The sequence below is a fragment of the Bos javanicus genome, chromosome 11 (assembly GCF_032452875.1).
Source record: "Bos javanicus breed banteng chromosome 11, ARS-OSU_banteng_1.0, whole genome shotgun sequence".
Lineage (NCBI taxonomy): Eukaryota > Metazoa > Chordata > Mammalia > Artiodactyla > Bovidae > Bos > Bos javanicus.
In genome coordinates, this window is record NC_083878.1 from 19,534,387 (window position 1) to 19,549,786 (window position 15,400).

General features: G+C 42.5%; 1 protein-coding gene across 1 annotated transcript in view; it reads right to left on the reverse strand.

Moving 5' to 3' along the window:
* Positions 1-14,729, reverse strand: part of STRN (striatin) — a 120,872-nt gene extending 106,143 nt beyond the window's left edge. The window contains exon 1 of the mRNA XM_061432080.1: positions 14,338-14,729. Coding sequence (XP_061288064.1) covers positions 14,338-14,571 — 234 coding nt within the window. The 5' untranslated portion in view covers positions 14,572-14,729. The remainder of the gene's footprint in view (positions 1-14,337) is intronic.
* Positions 14,730-15,400: the final 671 nt, after the last annotated feature.

Consider the following 15,400-nt stretch of genomic DNA (forward strand, 5'->3'; position numbering starts at 1 on the left):
TAGGGCTTCTACTCCCTTATTTTTCTCCCTATCTTATCTCCAAAACAAAATACCTACTCATTTCTCCTTTTGCCATACTACTGCTAACCAACACTATGACAAATTTTGCCTCGTACCTATCAGTATTTTCTAGTATCCATCATCTTGTTCAGATAGGGTGTTTTTATAATAAACGTTAATCAGCATTTAAGTTTGCCAAAGAAAGTGATTTTTATTTCCTCAAATACTTTACTGCACAAGAGCAAATACATGATTGACATATTATTCTGTTCAAATATAGCATATGTAAAGTAGATGAGCTAAGAATAACCTAATAAGTAAAGCACTACACAAAAAATGATATATGATCAATAAACACAAACTACATTAATAAATATATATACATAGAACTTAATTAGGCTATTCTCACAGCAAGCTGCAAAATATCCAAATTTGCATTTTTTAAAGAGAAATAAACACAGTATTTCAACATTTGCTACACAAAAATAAATAAAAATATTAAAAAGAAAATACAGTGATACATTATTAAACATATTCGAGGAACACAAACTGTTAAAGACTTTTCCTGAACCCCTTACAATATAATTGTTTCATTACATTATACTACCTGAAGAAAAGATTGAAATAAATGATAATTTTCTTTAAATTATGACAGCTATTCAAAGCATACTTAATCAGGTAAATATTATAATTCATTTGTCTACTTCAGATCAGCAGCAGTTATTCAGGGAGAGGGATCGATAAAAGGAGACAATGAGGTATGGAGAACAATGGCTCAGCTTGAGTACTGGGACTCCATAGTTCTAAACTAAATATACACGAACTCACAGAATGCTCTATTTACTTCCTCCCTCTGGCTCCACAGGGCTTCCCTTCTGGCTCAGCTAGTAAAGAATCCGCCTGCAATGTGAGAGACCTGGGTTCGATCCCTGGGTTGGGAAGATCCCCTAGAGAAGGGAAAGGCTACCCACTGCAGCATTCTGGCCTGGAGAATTCCATGGACTGTACAGTCCATAGGGTCGCAAAGAGTTGGACACGACTGAGTGACTTTCAGTTTCACAGGCTCTAAAAGATGGAACAAAGTATGAGACTATATACGTTCTAAGGTCCCTTGCAGGTTAAAATATTATTAGTTGTCTATCCTGGTCAGCCTTAAAGTTCTACAATAGTTAAGTGCTAAAATGAAGACTACAGAAAATACATCCATTAGGAATTAAAAACAGGTGAATGTGTGTGCTCAAGTCTGTGACTCCTATCTGCCTATACCCACCTCAACCCCTCTGAGCCTTTATCTATCCTTTTCTACCAGCTTCCCAACTTCTCTTTCCTGCCTCAGGTTTCTCTCCCAAACTACAATTTTCTCTGTTGTATCTCTAGTCTGCAATGCCTATAAGTTATTACCACCTGCTACTACCATCTCTGGCTGCATCGTATTTCATCTACCATCAATTTATTGTCCCTAAATCACTTACTAACAAGGCAAAGAGAATGTAAGCAGTTACTATGCCAAATGGATCACTTAAACTAGTTCTTGGCTTCTAAAATATGATTTAAACAATGCAATCAAATGCATTCTATCCACAGAAATTTCAACCAAGAAGAGGAAACCACTTATTGGACACCTATTGGTCATATACTTTGCATATTTTATCTTTTTAAAACCACACAACTACTCTGCTTGGTGGGTATATTATCTATAATTTACTAATAAAAATGAGGTCCAAAGAATTCTCTGGTGGTCCAGTGGTTAAGACTCTGCACTTTCATTGCCGAGGACCAGGGTTCAATCCCTGGTTGGGTAATTAAGATCCCAAAAACCATGTGGCCAAAAAATAAATAAATAAAAATTTTAAAAATAAAAGTAAAAGAATAAAAACAAGGTCTGGAAAAATTTAAACCAGAAGTTATGGAGCTGTCTGACTAAAAGGCACATATTTCCCACTGCCAAATTATGATGGTCAATAGACTACTTTATCAAAATGTTGACCAAACCAAGAAACTCCATCAAAAGTATATATAAAAAAAGTGTAGCTGACATCAAGCACACAGTAGGCTGACAAAGGGAAACCAGTCCCAATTTCATGGGTTTTCAAACATCTTTCAAAGGCTGATTAGCAAAGGGGTTTGCTTTAAATTCTGCTTAAATTACCAAAGTTTGAGGAAGTAAGTATCCTTCCCCCCAAATACAAAGAAAAGTAGATTTAGTTAATAAGTAATATTTAGGGCTAAATGGGCACATCTCCTGATAAAGAAGTACTATCAGTGATATTTCTCTACAAATAATTATTAAGGCCATTTTTTATCTGTCAGTTTTAGAAAGTAATATATGAGAATTTAGTGCTAGTAATGATGTCATGGAACAGCTCTCCTAGATAAAATATTTCCAGAATCACCATAAGCAAAGCTGGTAAGAAAGTAAGGAATTATTTGACCAAAACTGAAGGGAAAATGGTGAGGTAAGGGAACAAAAGCCATTTTTCCCTGGGTGCTGACCAATCAGAACAAATTTGAGCTATAGTTTGGACAGCTCTGCAGAATCCAAAAGACAAAATGTAAAGACCAGAACCATCTAGCATACAAAGTCTTAACTGTAACAAAAGGGAAAGGGGCAGGGCACAAGTTTTGAAAGAATGACACAGCCCAGGGACACAACATAAACCGATCAGAATCAGATGGGTCCAAGAGGGGCAAACAAGTCAACTCTGATTAGACCTTGATCCTCAATCAGCTAAATGACACATCCAAAGGCGCCATGACAGTTCCGAGGACTGTCAAAGGACCAAGGAGTGGGTGGCGGTCCAATCCCTGGAGATCTCCACCCCCTCCCAAAAGTAGCTGGAATAACCCCCTACTCATTAGCATATGAAATTACCCAGTCTATAAAAACTAACCATGCCACATCTCACAGCCCCATTCACCCTCTGCGAGGGCCCACACTCTGTCTGTGGGGTGTGCTTCTCTCTGAATCTGAATAAATCCACTTCTTACCTATCACTTTGTCTCTCACTGAATTCCTTCTGTGATGAGACATCAAAAACCTGAGCTTCATTAGGTCCTAAAACCAGGTACCATGGTTTTAGCTGGGTTCAAGTCCCAGCCACGTGGATTCAAGTCCCAGTCTGAGGTAAACAGCTTCATAATAGGCACATATATTTACCTAAGACCCTGAAGGGTTTATACTCTCAAGGCAAAGGTGACACAGAAGTGACAGATGTGATAGTTGCTCAGTTGTGTCCGACTCTTTGCAACCCCGTGGACCATAGCCTGCCAGACTCCTTTGTCCATGGAATTCTCCAGGCAAGAATACTGGAGTGGGTTACCATTCATTCCCTTCTCCAGGGGATATTCCCAACTCAGGGATCAAACCTGGATCTCCTGCACTGCAGGCTGATTCTTTACCATCTGAGCCACGAGAGAAGCCTGAGGCAGAAGTATATTGGCACTCAAAACTTCACAACCAAAATATGTGTCAACTACTTGGGTGGTCTAAAACTCCAAGCAAGGAATTTATTTCAAAGTGCTTCAGTCTATATAATGCCTGCAGAAACAAAGGCAAAAACTTTCTGTAGGAGATACCTTTATCTGAGACCGGATTAGTCTTATACTTTCTCAAGGACAGTGAGCAGCACACAGATATCTAAGCATACAAAGAAACAAGTCATCATGAGCAGGAACTGGCAAAAGCAACTGACCACAGAAAGGGCCCTACCAGATCTCACATATACGAAGCAGAGAGACATCAACTTTGAAATAACTGTACTTATTCGGTTTCAAGAATAAAGGGCAACCTCAAAAATATCTGCAGGGAACAGGAAACTACTAAGAGACACAGCAGCTGTGTGTTAGTTACTCAGTAGTGTTTGACTCTTGGCAACTTCATGGACTATAGCCCACCAGAGGCTCCTCTGTCCATGGAATTCTCCAGCAAGAATACTGGAGTGGGTAGCCATTCCGTTCTCCAGGGGATCTTCTTGACCCAGGGATTGAACCTGGGTCTCCTGAAATGCAGGCAGATTCTTGCAGAAGACTTATAAGTGGAACCAAAACTAAACTTCAACAATAACCAAAATTACAAACCCACTGGTGCCGAGGACCAGCCCCGGCTGATCCAGGGTATTCGAAGGAGAGACGGCGTAGGCAAAGATCAGGAAACAATTGCTTAATTAAACGTTAATTAAGGATATAAAGAGTAATGGAATAAGGATAGCTCAGTAAAATTCAGTGAAGAAAAGAGACTGAATAAAATTCCAAAGCAGGGAATTAATGTCACCTACGAAGGCCGCAGGCGTCCTCCCGTTCTCCCGAAGGAGAGGAGACACTACGGCCTCCCCGGTCGGATCTTAGAAGCCCAGGCAAAATTAGTAGGCTTGACAAGCTTCCCTGCCTCAGAGGAAAAATTCAGCTAGAAGGTGAAAGAAAGAACGACATGGGGACACCAAATTCCGGTGAACAAAAGGAGATACTTTATTTTCCAAAGCAGTTTTATACCTTAAGTTGTGCATAGAGGATAATGGGGGAAGGGGTAGAGGCATGCAAAGACAGCAGTTCCTGATCCTTATCGAAGTCAGGCTTTCAAACTTATCATATGCAAAAGTTTCGGTGATTTACATCATCTTCTGGCCAGGAAGCCTGTTAACATTTTAAGAAACTTATTTTTCTCTAAAGGTGATTATTCTAAAGTCAGGCGCCAGCCTCCAAAAAGCATTGGAGAAAGTTGCATTCCTACAGGGCAAAGGTGAGGTGGGCTCAATCAAGAAAAGAATTAACTCAAGGGTCCAAGATTATAAACATTGAGGCAACTGCTTACATTTCTATACACCCATTATATCAATCAATACACCGCCAAGGACACAGTAGGTAAGGGATATGGAGACTTAGCAGCAAACATTGGCCCAACAAGTGAAAAACCCTTCACCAATACAATTTCTAATCAATCTTTTAACTACTCAAAGGAATCTGTGTTTAGACAGTTTAGAACATCTCCTGCCTCTCACAGTTGGGAGGCTCCGAACAATCACATGTTGCCGGAAAAAACCTATTCAGGCAGGCTAGAGGACTTCCAAAGGAGTTTGTATGTTGAAACACTGTCATACCCAAGAATTATTAACTGGAGCTGTAAGCTAACTCTTTTTCAGAGAGAGGTAGTGGGGGACAGCCCCCCGTAAAGTCAGAGGTGTAGGTGACAGCACAAAGCAGAAAGTAGGCAGACTCTGGTTTTGGGGGTAGATTGCTCGAGAATTTCCAGGGAGACTCCTGAGGCTTGATCCCGCCTTTGCGTATGCCAAGCCTCCTTCCTCATGACCTTTGCCAGGGGCGGAGCTCGCTCCCCACACACTGGATAACCTTAAAAAAGTAGCTTCAACTTTAGAGGGAGACTGGTCTACAGTACATAGGGTCGCAGAGTCAGACATGACTGAAGTGACTTAGCACATATGCACAATGGACTGGATAATAAATCAGAATAAACTATCCAGAACAACGCATGTAGTGATAAAAATATGGAAAATCTAAAGCAGATAAAGAAAGCTGAGAGACATGTAATCAGAGACCCAAATGGAAAAGATGATAAGATAGAGGAGAAATCTAAAAAAATAATGACTGAGAATTTTGCAGAACTAATAAGATGTCAAATTAGAGACTCAAGCTTAACAAAGTCCCAAATAAAATAAAATAAAATCTATATTCTGATACAACATTATGAAATTTCAGAACACCAAAGTCAACAGGAAATCTTAAATGTAGCTAATAAAATAAGCTTGAAAACAATATATCAAAAATAAAATTTAAAAAAAAAACACAATATATCAGATCAGATCAGTCGCTCAGTCGTGTCCAACTCTTTGCGACCCCATGAATCGCAGCACGCCAGGCCTCCCTGTCCATCACCAACTCCCGGAGTTCACTCAGACTCAAGTCCATCGAGTCAGTGATGCCATCCAGCCATCTCATCCTCTGGCGTCCCCTTCTCCTCTTGCCCCCAATCCCTCCCAGCATCAGAGTCTCTTCCAATGAGTCAACTCTTCACATGAGGTGGCCAAAGTACTGGAGTTTCAGCTTTAGCATCAGTCCTTCCAAAGAAATCCCAGGGCTGATCTCCTTCAGAATGGACTGGTTGGATCTCCTTGGAGTCCAAGGGACTCTCAAGAGTCTTCTCCAACACCACAGTTCAAAAGCATCAGTTCTTCGGCACCCAGCTTTCTTCACAGTCCAACTCTCACATCCATACATGACCATGGGAAAAACCATAGCCTTGACTAGACAGACCTTTGTTGGCAAAGTAATGTCTCTGCTTTTGAATATGCTATCTAGGTTGGTCATAACTTTCCTTCCAAGGAGTAAGTGTCTTTCAATTTCATGGCTGCAGTCACCATCTGTAGTGATTTTGGAGCCCAGAAAAATAAAGTCTGATACTGTTTCCACTGTTTCCCCATCTATTTCCCATGAAGTGATGGGACAGGATGCCATGATCTTCATTTTCTGAATGTTGAGCTTTGAGCCAACTTTTTCACTCTCCACTTTCACTTTCATCAAGAGGCTTTTGAGTTCCTCTTCACTTTCTGCCATAAGGGTGGTGTCATCTGCATATCTGAGGTTATTGATATTTCTCCCAGCAATCTTGATTCCAGCTTGTGCTTCTTCCAGTCCAGCGTTTCTCATGATGTCCTCTGCATATAAGTTAAATAAACAGGGTGACAATATACAGCCTTGACGTACTCTTTTTCCTATTTGGAACCAGTCTGTTGTTCCATGTCCAGTTCTAACTGTTGCTTCCAGACCTGCATACAAATTTCTCAAGAGACAGATCAGGTGGTCTGGTATTCCCATCTCTTTCAGAATTTTCCACAGTTGATTGTGATCCACACAGGCAAAGGCTTTGGCATCGTCAATACAGCAGAAATAGATGTTTTTCTGGAACTCTCTTGCTTTCTCCATGATCCAGCGGATGTTGGCAATTTGATCTCTGGTTCCTCTGCCTTTTCTAAAACCAGCTTGAACGTCAGGAAGTTCACGGTTCACATATTGCTGAAGCCTGGCTTGGAGAATTTTGAGCATGACTTTACTAGCGTGTGAGATGAGTGCAATTGTGCGGTAGTTTGAGCATTCTTTGGCATTGCCTTTCTTTGGGATTGGAATGAAAACGGACTTTTCCAGTCCTGTGGCCACTGCTGAGTTTTCCAAATTTGCTGGCATATTGACTGCAGCACTTTCACAGCATCATCTTTCAGGATTTGGAATAGCTCAACTGGAATTCTATCACCTCCGCTAGCTTTGTTCGTAGTGATGCTTTCTAAGGCCCACTTGACTTCACATTCCAGGATGTCTGGCTCTAGGTCAGTGATCACACCATCGTGATTATCTGGGTTGTGAAGATATATAGAACATAGTAAAATCTCCATGTCTATTCAGCTCAGTTCAGATCAGTCACTCGGTCGTGTCTGACACTTTGCACCTCCATGGACCACAGCACGCCAGGCCTCCCTGTCCATCACCAACTCCCGGAATTTACTCAAAGTCATGTCCATTGAGTCGGTATAGCCATCCAACCATCTCATCCTCTGTCGTCCCCTTCTCCTCCCGCCTTCAATCTTTCCCAGCATCAGGGTCTTTTCAAATGAGTCAGCTCTTCGCATCAGGTGGCCAAATCTATTGGAGTTTCAGCTTCAACATCAGTCCTTCCAATGAACACTCAGGACTGATCTCCTTTAGGATGGACTAGTTGTATCTCCTTGCAGTACAAGGGACTCTCAAGAGTCTTCTCCAACACCACAGTTCAAAAGCATCAATTCTTCAGCACTCAGCTTTCTTTGTAGTCCAACTCTCATATCCATACATGACTACTGGAAAAACCATAGCCTTGACTAGATGGACCTTTGTTGGCAAAGTAATGTCTCTGCTTTTTAATATGCTGTCTAGGTTGGTCATAACTTTCCTTCCAAGGAGTAAGCGTCTTTTAATTTCATGGCTTCAGTCACCATCTGCAGTGATTTGAGAGCCCTAAAAAATAACGTCTGCCACTGTTTCCACTCTTTCCCCATCTATTTGCTATGTCTATTGCTTCAAAATAAAAAGGAAAATGGTAAGTCACATTAGTGTGACTCTACCTTCGAAGGCTGTAAGGACCAACAAAGATGTTTTTAAAAAGTTAAAAAAAAAAATAACCATAAAGGTACCTGGAGATTTAAGTGACAGAGCTTGTTTGAAATGTATTTCATTCTTCGTCATGTAACCCCTCTCTGGGCCTCACTTTACCTGTAAAAGACGGTTGTAGGTGATAGCTTCCAAAGTTCATGCCAGCTGAAAGATTACTATATCACTGTAGCCTGCCAGATTCCGCTGTCCATGGGATTCTCCAGGCAAGAATACTGGAGTGGGTTGCCATTCCCTTCTCCAGGGGATCTTCCCAACCCAGGAATTGAACCCAGGTCTCCTGCATTGCAGTCAGATTCTTTTTACCAACTGAGCTATGAAGGAAGTCCCATGCCAGCTACTATATCAGTTATTCAGAGAGAGGTGATTCAAACTATAATATTCTACTGCCTAAAAATAAAATGCTACATGTCATCAAAAAGAATAATAGAAACATAACAGAAATTACACCCTAAATTCTATAAAAAGCCATTTGTATCTGGAACATCAACACCAGTGTTGAAATCACCAAACTACAAACATAAACACAAACTTGGGCAAACTCCAGGAGATAGTAAGGGACAGGGAGGCCTGGCATGCTGCAGTCCATGGAGTCTGAACAACTTAGTGACTGAACAAAAACAACATACATAAAAACAGAAAAGGACAACTAAAGCAGTGGCTCTCAAACCTTGGAAACCACTAGGAAACTCAGAAGAGTACTAAAGCCATGGACCCTGATTCTTAAGATTCTGATTTAAATGGTCTGGGGCGTACAGGTCAGGAAATGAGTATTTTTTAAAGTTTCTAAGATTTCACCTAAAGTTGAAACACACTGAACTAAAGTGACAAATAGTAAGCTATGTTTCAAAGGAGTAAAACCTCTGTAATCTTTCCAAAATATAAAGATTATAAAGTTATCAATAATATAAATAGAATGAAAAATGAACCTGTTTACAAAATTATACCATACCACAATAGGGTTCACCTGGGTCCAAGTTTAAAGGAAGTGGTTAAAGGGACAAATGATATCAAAGATTAGTTTTATAGCGTGGTTGGTAAATGTATACAATTTGTTATCCAAGAAGTCATGTAAGGTTAAGACAAACATATTCAGAAAAATTTAGGTAAGTTCCAAAACAACAGACACACAGTGGATTACTAAGAAAAGCAAGTACATTTCAAGTATGCAATCAGTATTTTGAGGCTGACACTGAAGGCCATAATTCACTCTTCCTTAAATGTCCAAGTGCCATCATCAGACCCAAAGTACTAGACTGCATGGTCCCAGGATGGCACTTACTTGCTCTAGCCTTAGAAGAGTTACAACTGAAGATTCTGCTTTTCTGGGACAAGGAGATACATAAGAGTACAAACTTAACATCACACACTTGCTACCATTCATTTACTCAGCACTTTATGTTATGTACCAGACTTCTACTAGGTATTTTTAAATATCTCATTTAATTCTCATCAGGTAGTTTATCAGCCTCACCTTAACACATGAGGACACTAAGTTTCTGAAAGGTCAGAATTATGGTAAACATATTTAGCATGAAAGAAAATAGAAAGCTTAAAGCAAAGATTTAAATCCAGGTCTGTGCCATGTTGTCTTTCACTGTAATTGTAAATAACACTTATAATAACAAAAAATAAAGTGAGGTTTTAAGAGTTTATTTTGTCCATTTAAATGCTCAGTAAACCTTCACAATAGTCTATGAAGCTGAGTCAAACTTTAATCCCCTTTTCCTCAGATCTCACTTCCTATCCTTCGACACATCTTGCTAGCCCTACCTTCAAAAATGTATTCTGAATTTATTATATTTTAAGTATGTGTCACATGTGAGTATGTTATCTGGTCACTATCACTCTAGTTCATCTCTGGCTTAGAGGATGAAAATAGCCTCTACCTAGACTTTCTGATCTGTCTCCCCTCCCAGTCTATCCTGGATCCTTGCAAAGGGTTCCACTGAAGGATGGTGTCACTATTCTGTTCAAACATTTCAACAGCTGCCCATCTTGCTGACATAGAACTATAGTCCTTACAATGAGAAAGGCCCAATACCTCTGACATCATTTCTTCTATTCTCCTCCTGCACTCCAGCCACACTTGCCTAATTACTCCTTGAACATTCCGAGCATATTTACCCTTCCCCTTACTGTTCCCCTGATTAGAATATTCTTTCCTCAGATTTCACCCTTTCAGGTCTTTGCTTAAATAGCACCTTAACAGTAAAGCCTTTCTTCCTCACTCTACCCTCTCAAGCACTCCATATTCTCCTTATCCTACTTTATCATGGCACTTACTACCATCAAACATTTTATGAATGTATTCGTTTATTTATTTGGCCACCTGATGGAAAGAACTGACTCACTGGAAAAGACTCTGATGGCTGGGAAAGATTGAAGGCAGGAGGAGAATGGGACAACAGAGGATGAGATGGCTGGATGGCATCACCGGCTCAACGGACATGAGTTTGCGCAAGCTCCGGGAGTTGGTGATGGACAGGGAGGCCTGGCAGGCTGCAGTCCATGAGGTCGCAAAGAGTCAGACATGACTGAGCAACTGAGGACACACGCAGAGCCTCCACACCACATGCCCTAATACTCAATCGTATCACCTTTTTCATGCAATTCAGCACTTCCAGGTAGACAGCAGAACCTCCCCTACCACATACAACCTATCTTATGTGGCCAAAATAAGATACAACCTATCTTATGTGGTCAAAATCTAGACACAATAATTACTATTTTTTACTTACATGCTTCTTTCCCAGAAATCAGTAATTTTCAAATACTGAGTCTTGGATTCTCATTACCTCATTAGTTCTTTCTTCCTGCTCTTCTCCTCATTAACCGCTAGCTCTCCTCTCTCATACTATTCTAAGAAAAGTTAAACCCCCAAAATGATAAATTCTGATTCTACTGTATTTTGTTTGTTCTATCACTCCAACTAGACTGCATGTGTCTTTGAGATCATCTAACATAATGTGTCATACACAGAAAATTCTCTCAAATATTAGATTCATATTCTATCTCCAATTTCTTTCACAAATACAAAGCTCAGTAGTAATGTTGACCATTCTTTTCCCATGAATTACATATGAATGGTGGTGGTGGTGAGGCAAGAGGGGGATTTCCACAACTAAAAAGAGAATTTTATATTAATCAACATGGGCAAAGGGGCAAAAAAGGACCAGTAAATTTTTGGCACAAGGTAGCCAGTTCCTTACTCCCCAGATCTGAAGGAGGGAGGAAGTCATGTAGGCAGGCCACGAAGATGAGAACTTGGATTGCCTTTTACAGCTGGCCCTGGCAACTTGAAAGAGCAGGACTGACAGGTTCCTCAAGGGACAATTAGACCTAATCTTAAAGGTATTTCTGTTGAGTCTGGTATTAGTCTGACTTAGGCAAAGATATAAAAACAAAAGGAGGATACCAACTAATACACATTTCATTATCATCATTCATTCAATTCTTATTTCCTACTGTTTTTCTAGAAAAATTCCAAAGGCAAAAGAAAAATAAAAGAATATAATCAAATTTAATGATTCTGATGTAAACAGAGGATTTTTAAAGTATATTTTCAATTACGCTAATAAGAGAATCAAAAAACACAGATTCCTACAAATTCTCTCCTTCCAACAGAATATACTTGTTCTGTTTAAAAGTCACGGCACATTTTCGAAGGATGCATAATTTTAACTGGAGCTCAAACCAAAAGAGTGCGTGAACATGTAGTATTCTTAATATGATGAGCACCAATAGGAAATCTACCCGAAGTTTAACATTTGCCATAAATAACCCAATTAAGTAGTGTGTGTATGTGTGTATATATTCTGGGGGGCTGGAGGAGAGAGGGCACAACTAAAGAGCAACTACAGCTACAGAGAAATTAAAAGTTAAATATGGGGGTGGAGGGAGAGAAGTTAAGATAGGTTGGAAATTTTCAGACTTCCCAGGTAGAAAGGTAAGAACTGTTCTGTTTGTTTTTGAACAAATTAGTGTGACTTATCTTTCTTACATTCCCTAAACTGGATAAGAAGTTAAAATTTAAGCTGCTGCTGCTGCTGCTAAGTCGCTTCAGTCGTGTCTGACTCTGTGTGACCCCAAAGACAGCAGCCCACCAGGCTCCCCTGTCCCTGGGATTCTCCGGGCAAGAACACTGGAGTGGGTTGCCATTTCCTTCTCCAAAAATTTAAGCAGCTACATACAAAAATCATTATCCACAATTGTACAATGGTTAAAGTTAAAGCCTGCCTTTAATACTTCCTTGAAGTCTGAAATCCACAAACTCAGTTATGGAATGCATTGCTGGTTCATTATGAGAAAAATTACAAATATCAACAGACTAGGTAACAAAACGGTACCAATGAAAAAGTTGCCAAAGAATATAAACATGTAACTGTATAAATAAGCAGAATCTCAGAAACTATAGATCACAACCTTACTTCATTTAACTTCTCAGAGGCCTTCCCTGACCACTCCATCTAAAACAGCTGCCCCATCATACTCTAAGGGGCTTTTCCCAGGTGGCTAAGTGGTAAAGCATCTCCCTGCCAACGCAGACTCAGGAGACTGGAGTTTGATCCCTGGGTGGGGAAGATCCCCTGGAGGAGGAAATGGCAATCCACTTCATTATTCCTGCCTGGAAAAATCCCATGGACAGAGAGGAGCCTGGTGGGCTACAGTCCATGGGGTCGCAAAGACTCAGACACGACTGAGCACGATCACATTTTACTCTTGTATCCTGGTGTATTTTTCCCAGAGCAGTTACCACTATGGATCAGCATACTATATAGCTTCATTTGCTGCCTCCCAACTAAAACATAAGCTCTATGAGGACAGAGACTTTGTCAGTTTGGTTAACCCCCAAGTCTACAGGCACAGTGTTACCACTTAATAAAGATGCTGAATATAGGATGAAACCGAAGTTCAGAAGAGTTTGTTAAAGGATTTCCTCAAGGTCACAGAGCTGGCAGCAAACACAGTCTGTATCATAACCCTTTCTACTTGCTCTTTCCACAACCACTTCCACTCCACCAAAGCAGTCTGGTCCATCACACGATTCCATTTAACACGATTCTATTTCTTTTCTTTTTTTAAGTGCCAAAGAAAATACATGCTACCAAAAACAGTGGCACAGTGGGTAGTATTTTAACTTCAAGTATTTCACCAACCAAAACTATACTCAGATTTCACAAGCATACAGGATTAGCCAGTAAACAGAAAGGCACAGACACTCAGAGTTTTCTAAGTTCTTTGTGAAATTGGTGAATGCCTTGGAAGTTTTAAGAACAGCCACTGAAACCTACTTACCAATTCAGAACTGCCTGCAAAGTACCAGTCTCACTCTCAGCCTTCTAAGAGCCCACAGTAGTTCCTCCCTGGATACACTTTATCTTGCAAATTATGCAAGGAAATGTAACCAACTTTAAAGCTCCTTTTAGTTTCCTGTTAAAGTACAAGTCAATCTCACAAAACCCTGAACAGAAAATTAACCCGTGGGAAGTTTTAGATTCTGAGAAGAGGAAATCATCTCTGAACCATCATCTGGCAGTGCTCATCTAGGTCCTTCATTCAAAATCCAGGAATCTGAAATACCTAAGAGAAACGCCGGAGGGGGCGAGGGAGAAGGAAAAGAAGAAACATTTACATTTTAAAAAAGCGAGCTCATACTCCTAGTAACACTCTGGCCCAACAGCAGCTTCTTGCTTAAAGTCAAGGCCTCACGGACACAATTTCTGGTTGTCTTCTTTGATCACCTTCCTTACAGAGAGGCGCCAACTGTCAACACCTTTTACGGGGACCATCTCTAGACTCAGGATGGGACTCCCCAGGACAGGGGATGATTGCTTATCTCGCAAAACTACTGTAAGCCCAATTAGTAAACTGAAGGGAACACCTAAGACGTGGAATGGCAAAAGAGTTGAAATGAACCTGAGAGTTAAGAGTGGAAAGGAGCAGATGAAGAGGTGCGAGGAAGGTAAACAACGTATCAGGGGCGAGAGAGAGAACCGGGGTCGAGGAAGTGGGGTCTGCGACAGGCAAAGGCGAAGGGAGGAGGGGGACGAGGTTCGGGGTGGGATGGGCAGGAGCAAAGGGGGAGGGGACGAGCGACGGCTAAGCAGGGGAGGGGGAAGGGTCTGGGGCGGGGCGGAAGGGAGCGAAGAGGCGGGATGAAGAGGGCCAGGCCGGGAGGGTCTTTACCTGCAGCTCCGCCCGCTCCACTTCCCACTGGGCTCTCTCGACCTCGAAGCGGGCCCACTCATGCTGCAGGAAGTGCAGGATCCCCGGGAGGCTGTACTGGGCTCGGGCCGCCCCCGCCGCAGCCACCCCGTCGCCGGCCGCGGCAGCCTCCGCCAGAGGCCCGAGACCCTTGGCACCACCGGCGGCCGGGTGGTTGTTGCTGAAGAAGACACCGGGACCCGCTTGCTCGTCCATGGCGGCCGCAGGAACCGGGGAAGCTGCCCAGGCGCCCAGGAGCGGAGGCAACGGCGGCGGGCAGCAGCGCCTCCTCCTCCCTCCGCCGCTCCCCGCCCACACCCCAGTCAGCAGGGAGCAGCCGCCTGGGCGCGGGGGCCGGCCGAGCCCGGGACGGGCCGGGAAATGGGTCAACTGCGGCGCGCGGGAGGCCTGGGGCTTGCTGGGAAATGTAGTCGCGGGGCGGGGCGCCGACAAGCGCGGCGCGGGCGGCCTGTGGGGCTGCGTTCGGACGGGGCGCGAGCGCGGCCCCGCCTACAGCCCCGCCCCTTCCCGCGGCGGTGGGGGCCGCCCCCTGGCGGAATACGCGGGTTTCCTCACTGAAGGGGCTGGGCACCCGTGGGCGGTGCTCTGGTCTCCCTCGCACGCGGAAGTTCTTGGGTGGCGCTCGCTGTTGCACACACAAACACGCACACACACGGAAGTTAGCGCGTTGAAATGTTAGCCCGAGCTGCACATCTTTTGGAGCTTCCTGATAGTTCTGATAAGAAACAAGCTCAAAGCAAGCTTCGCCAGTCCAACCCCGGGACCGGGGTTCTCCAGCCACCACTCTCAGACCCCTTCTGCTCAGACTTCGGTGATTCTCTGACCCTAGACACGGCTCGGTTCTGTCCATTTCCGTATGGCTGTCTTTCCTGCCTTTCTTTTTCGCTTAGGGTTCAATCAAACCTGTTGCCTGACCAGTTCTCAGGGAGAAGGAACTCTGATCATCTCTCCACAGAACTCTACACAGCAACTTCCTGCTGCTTCCAAATTCTGTTTTGTTGATACCTCATTTGAAACACTAATC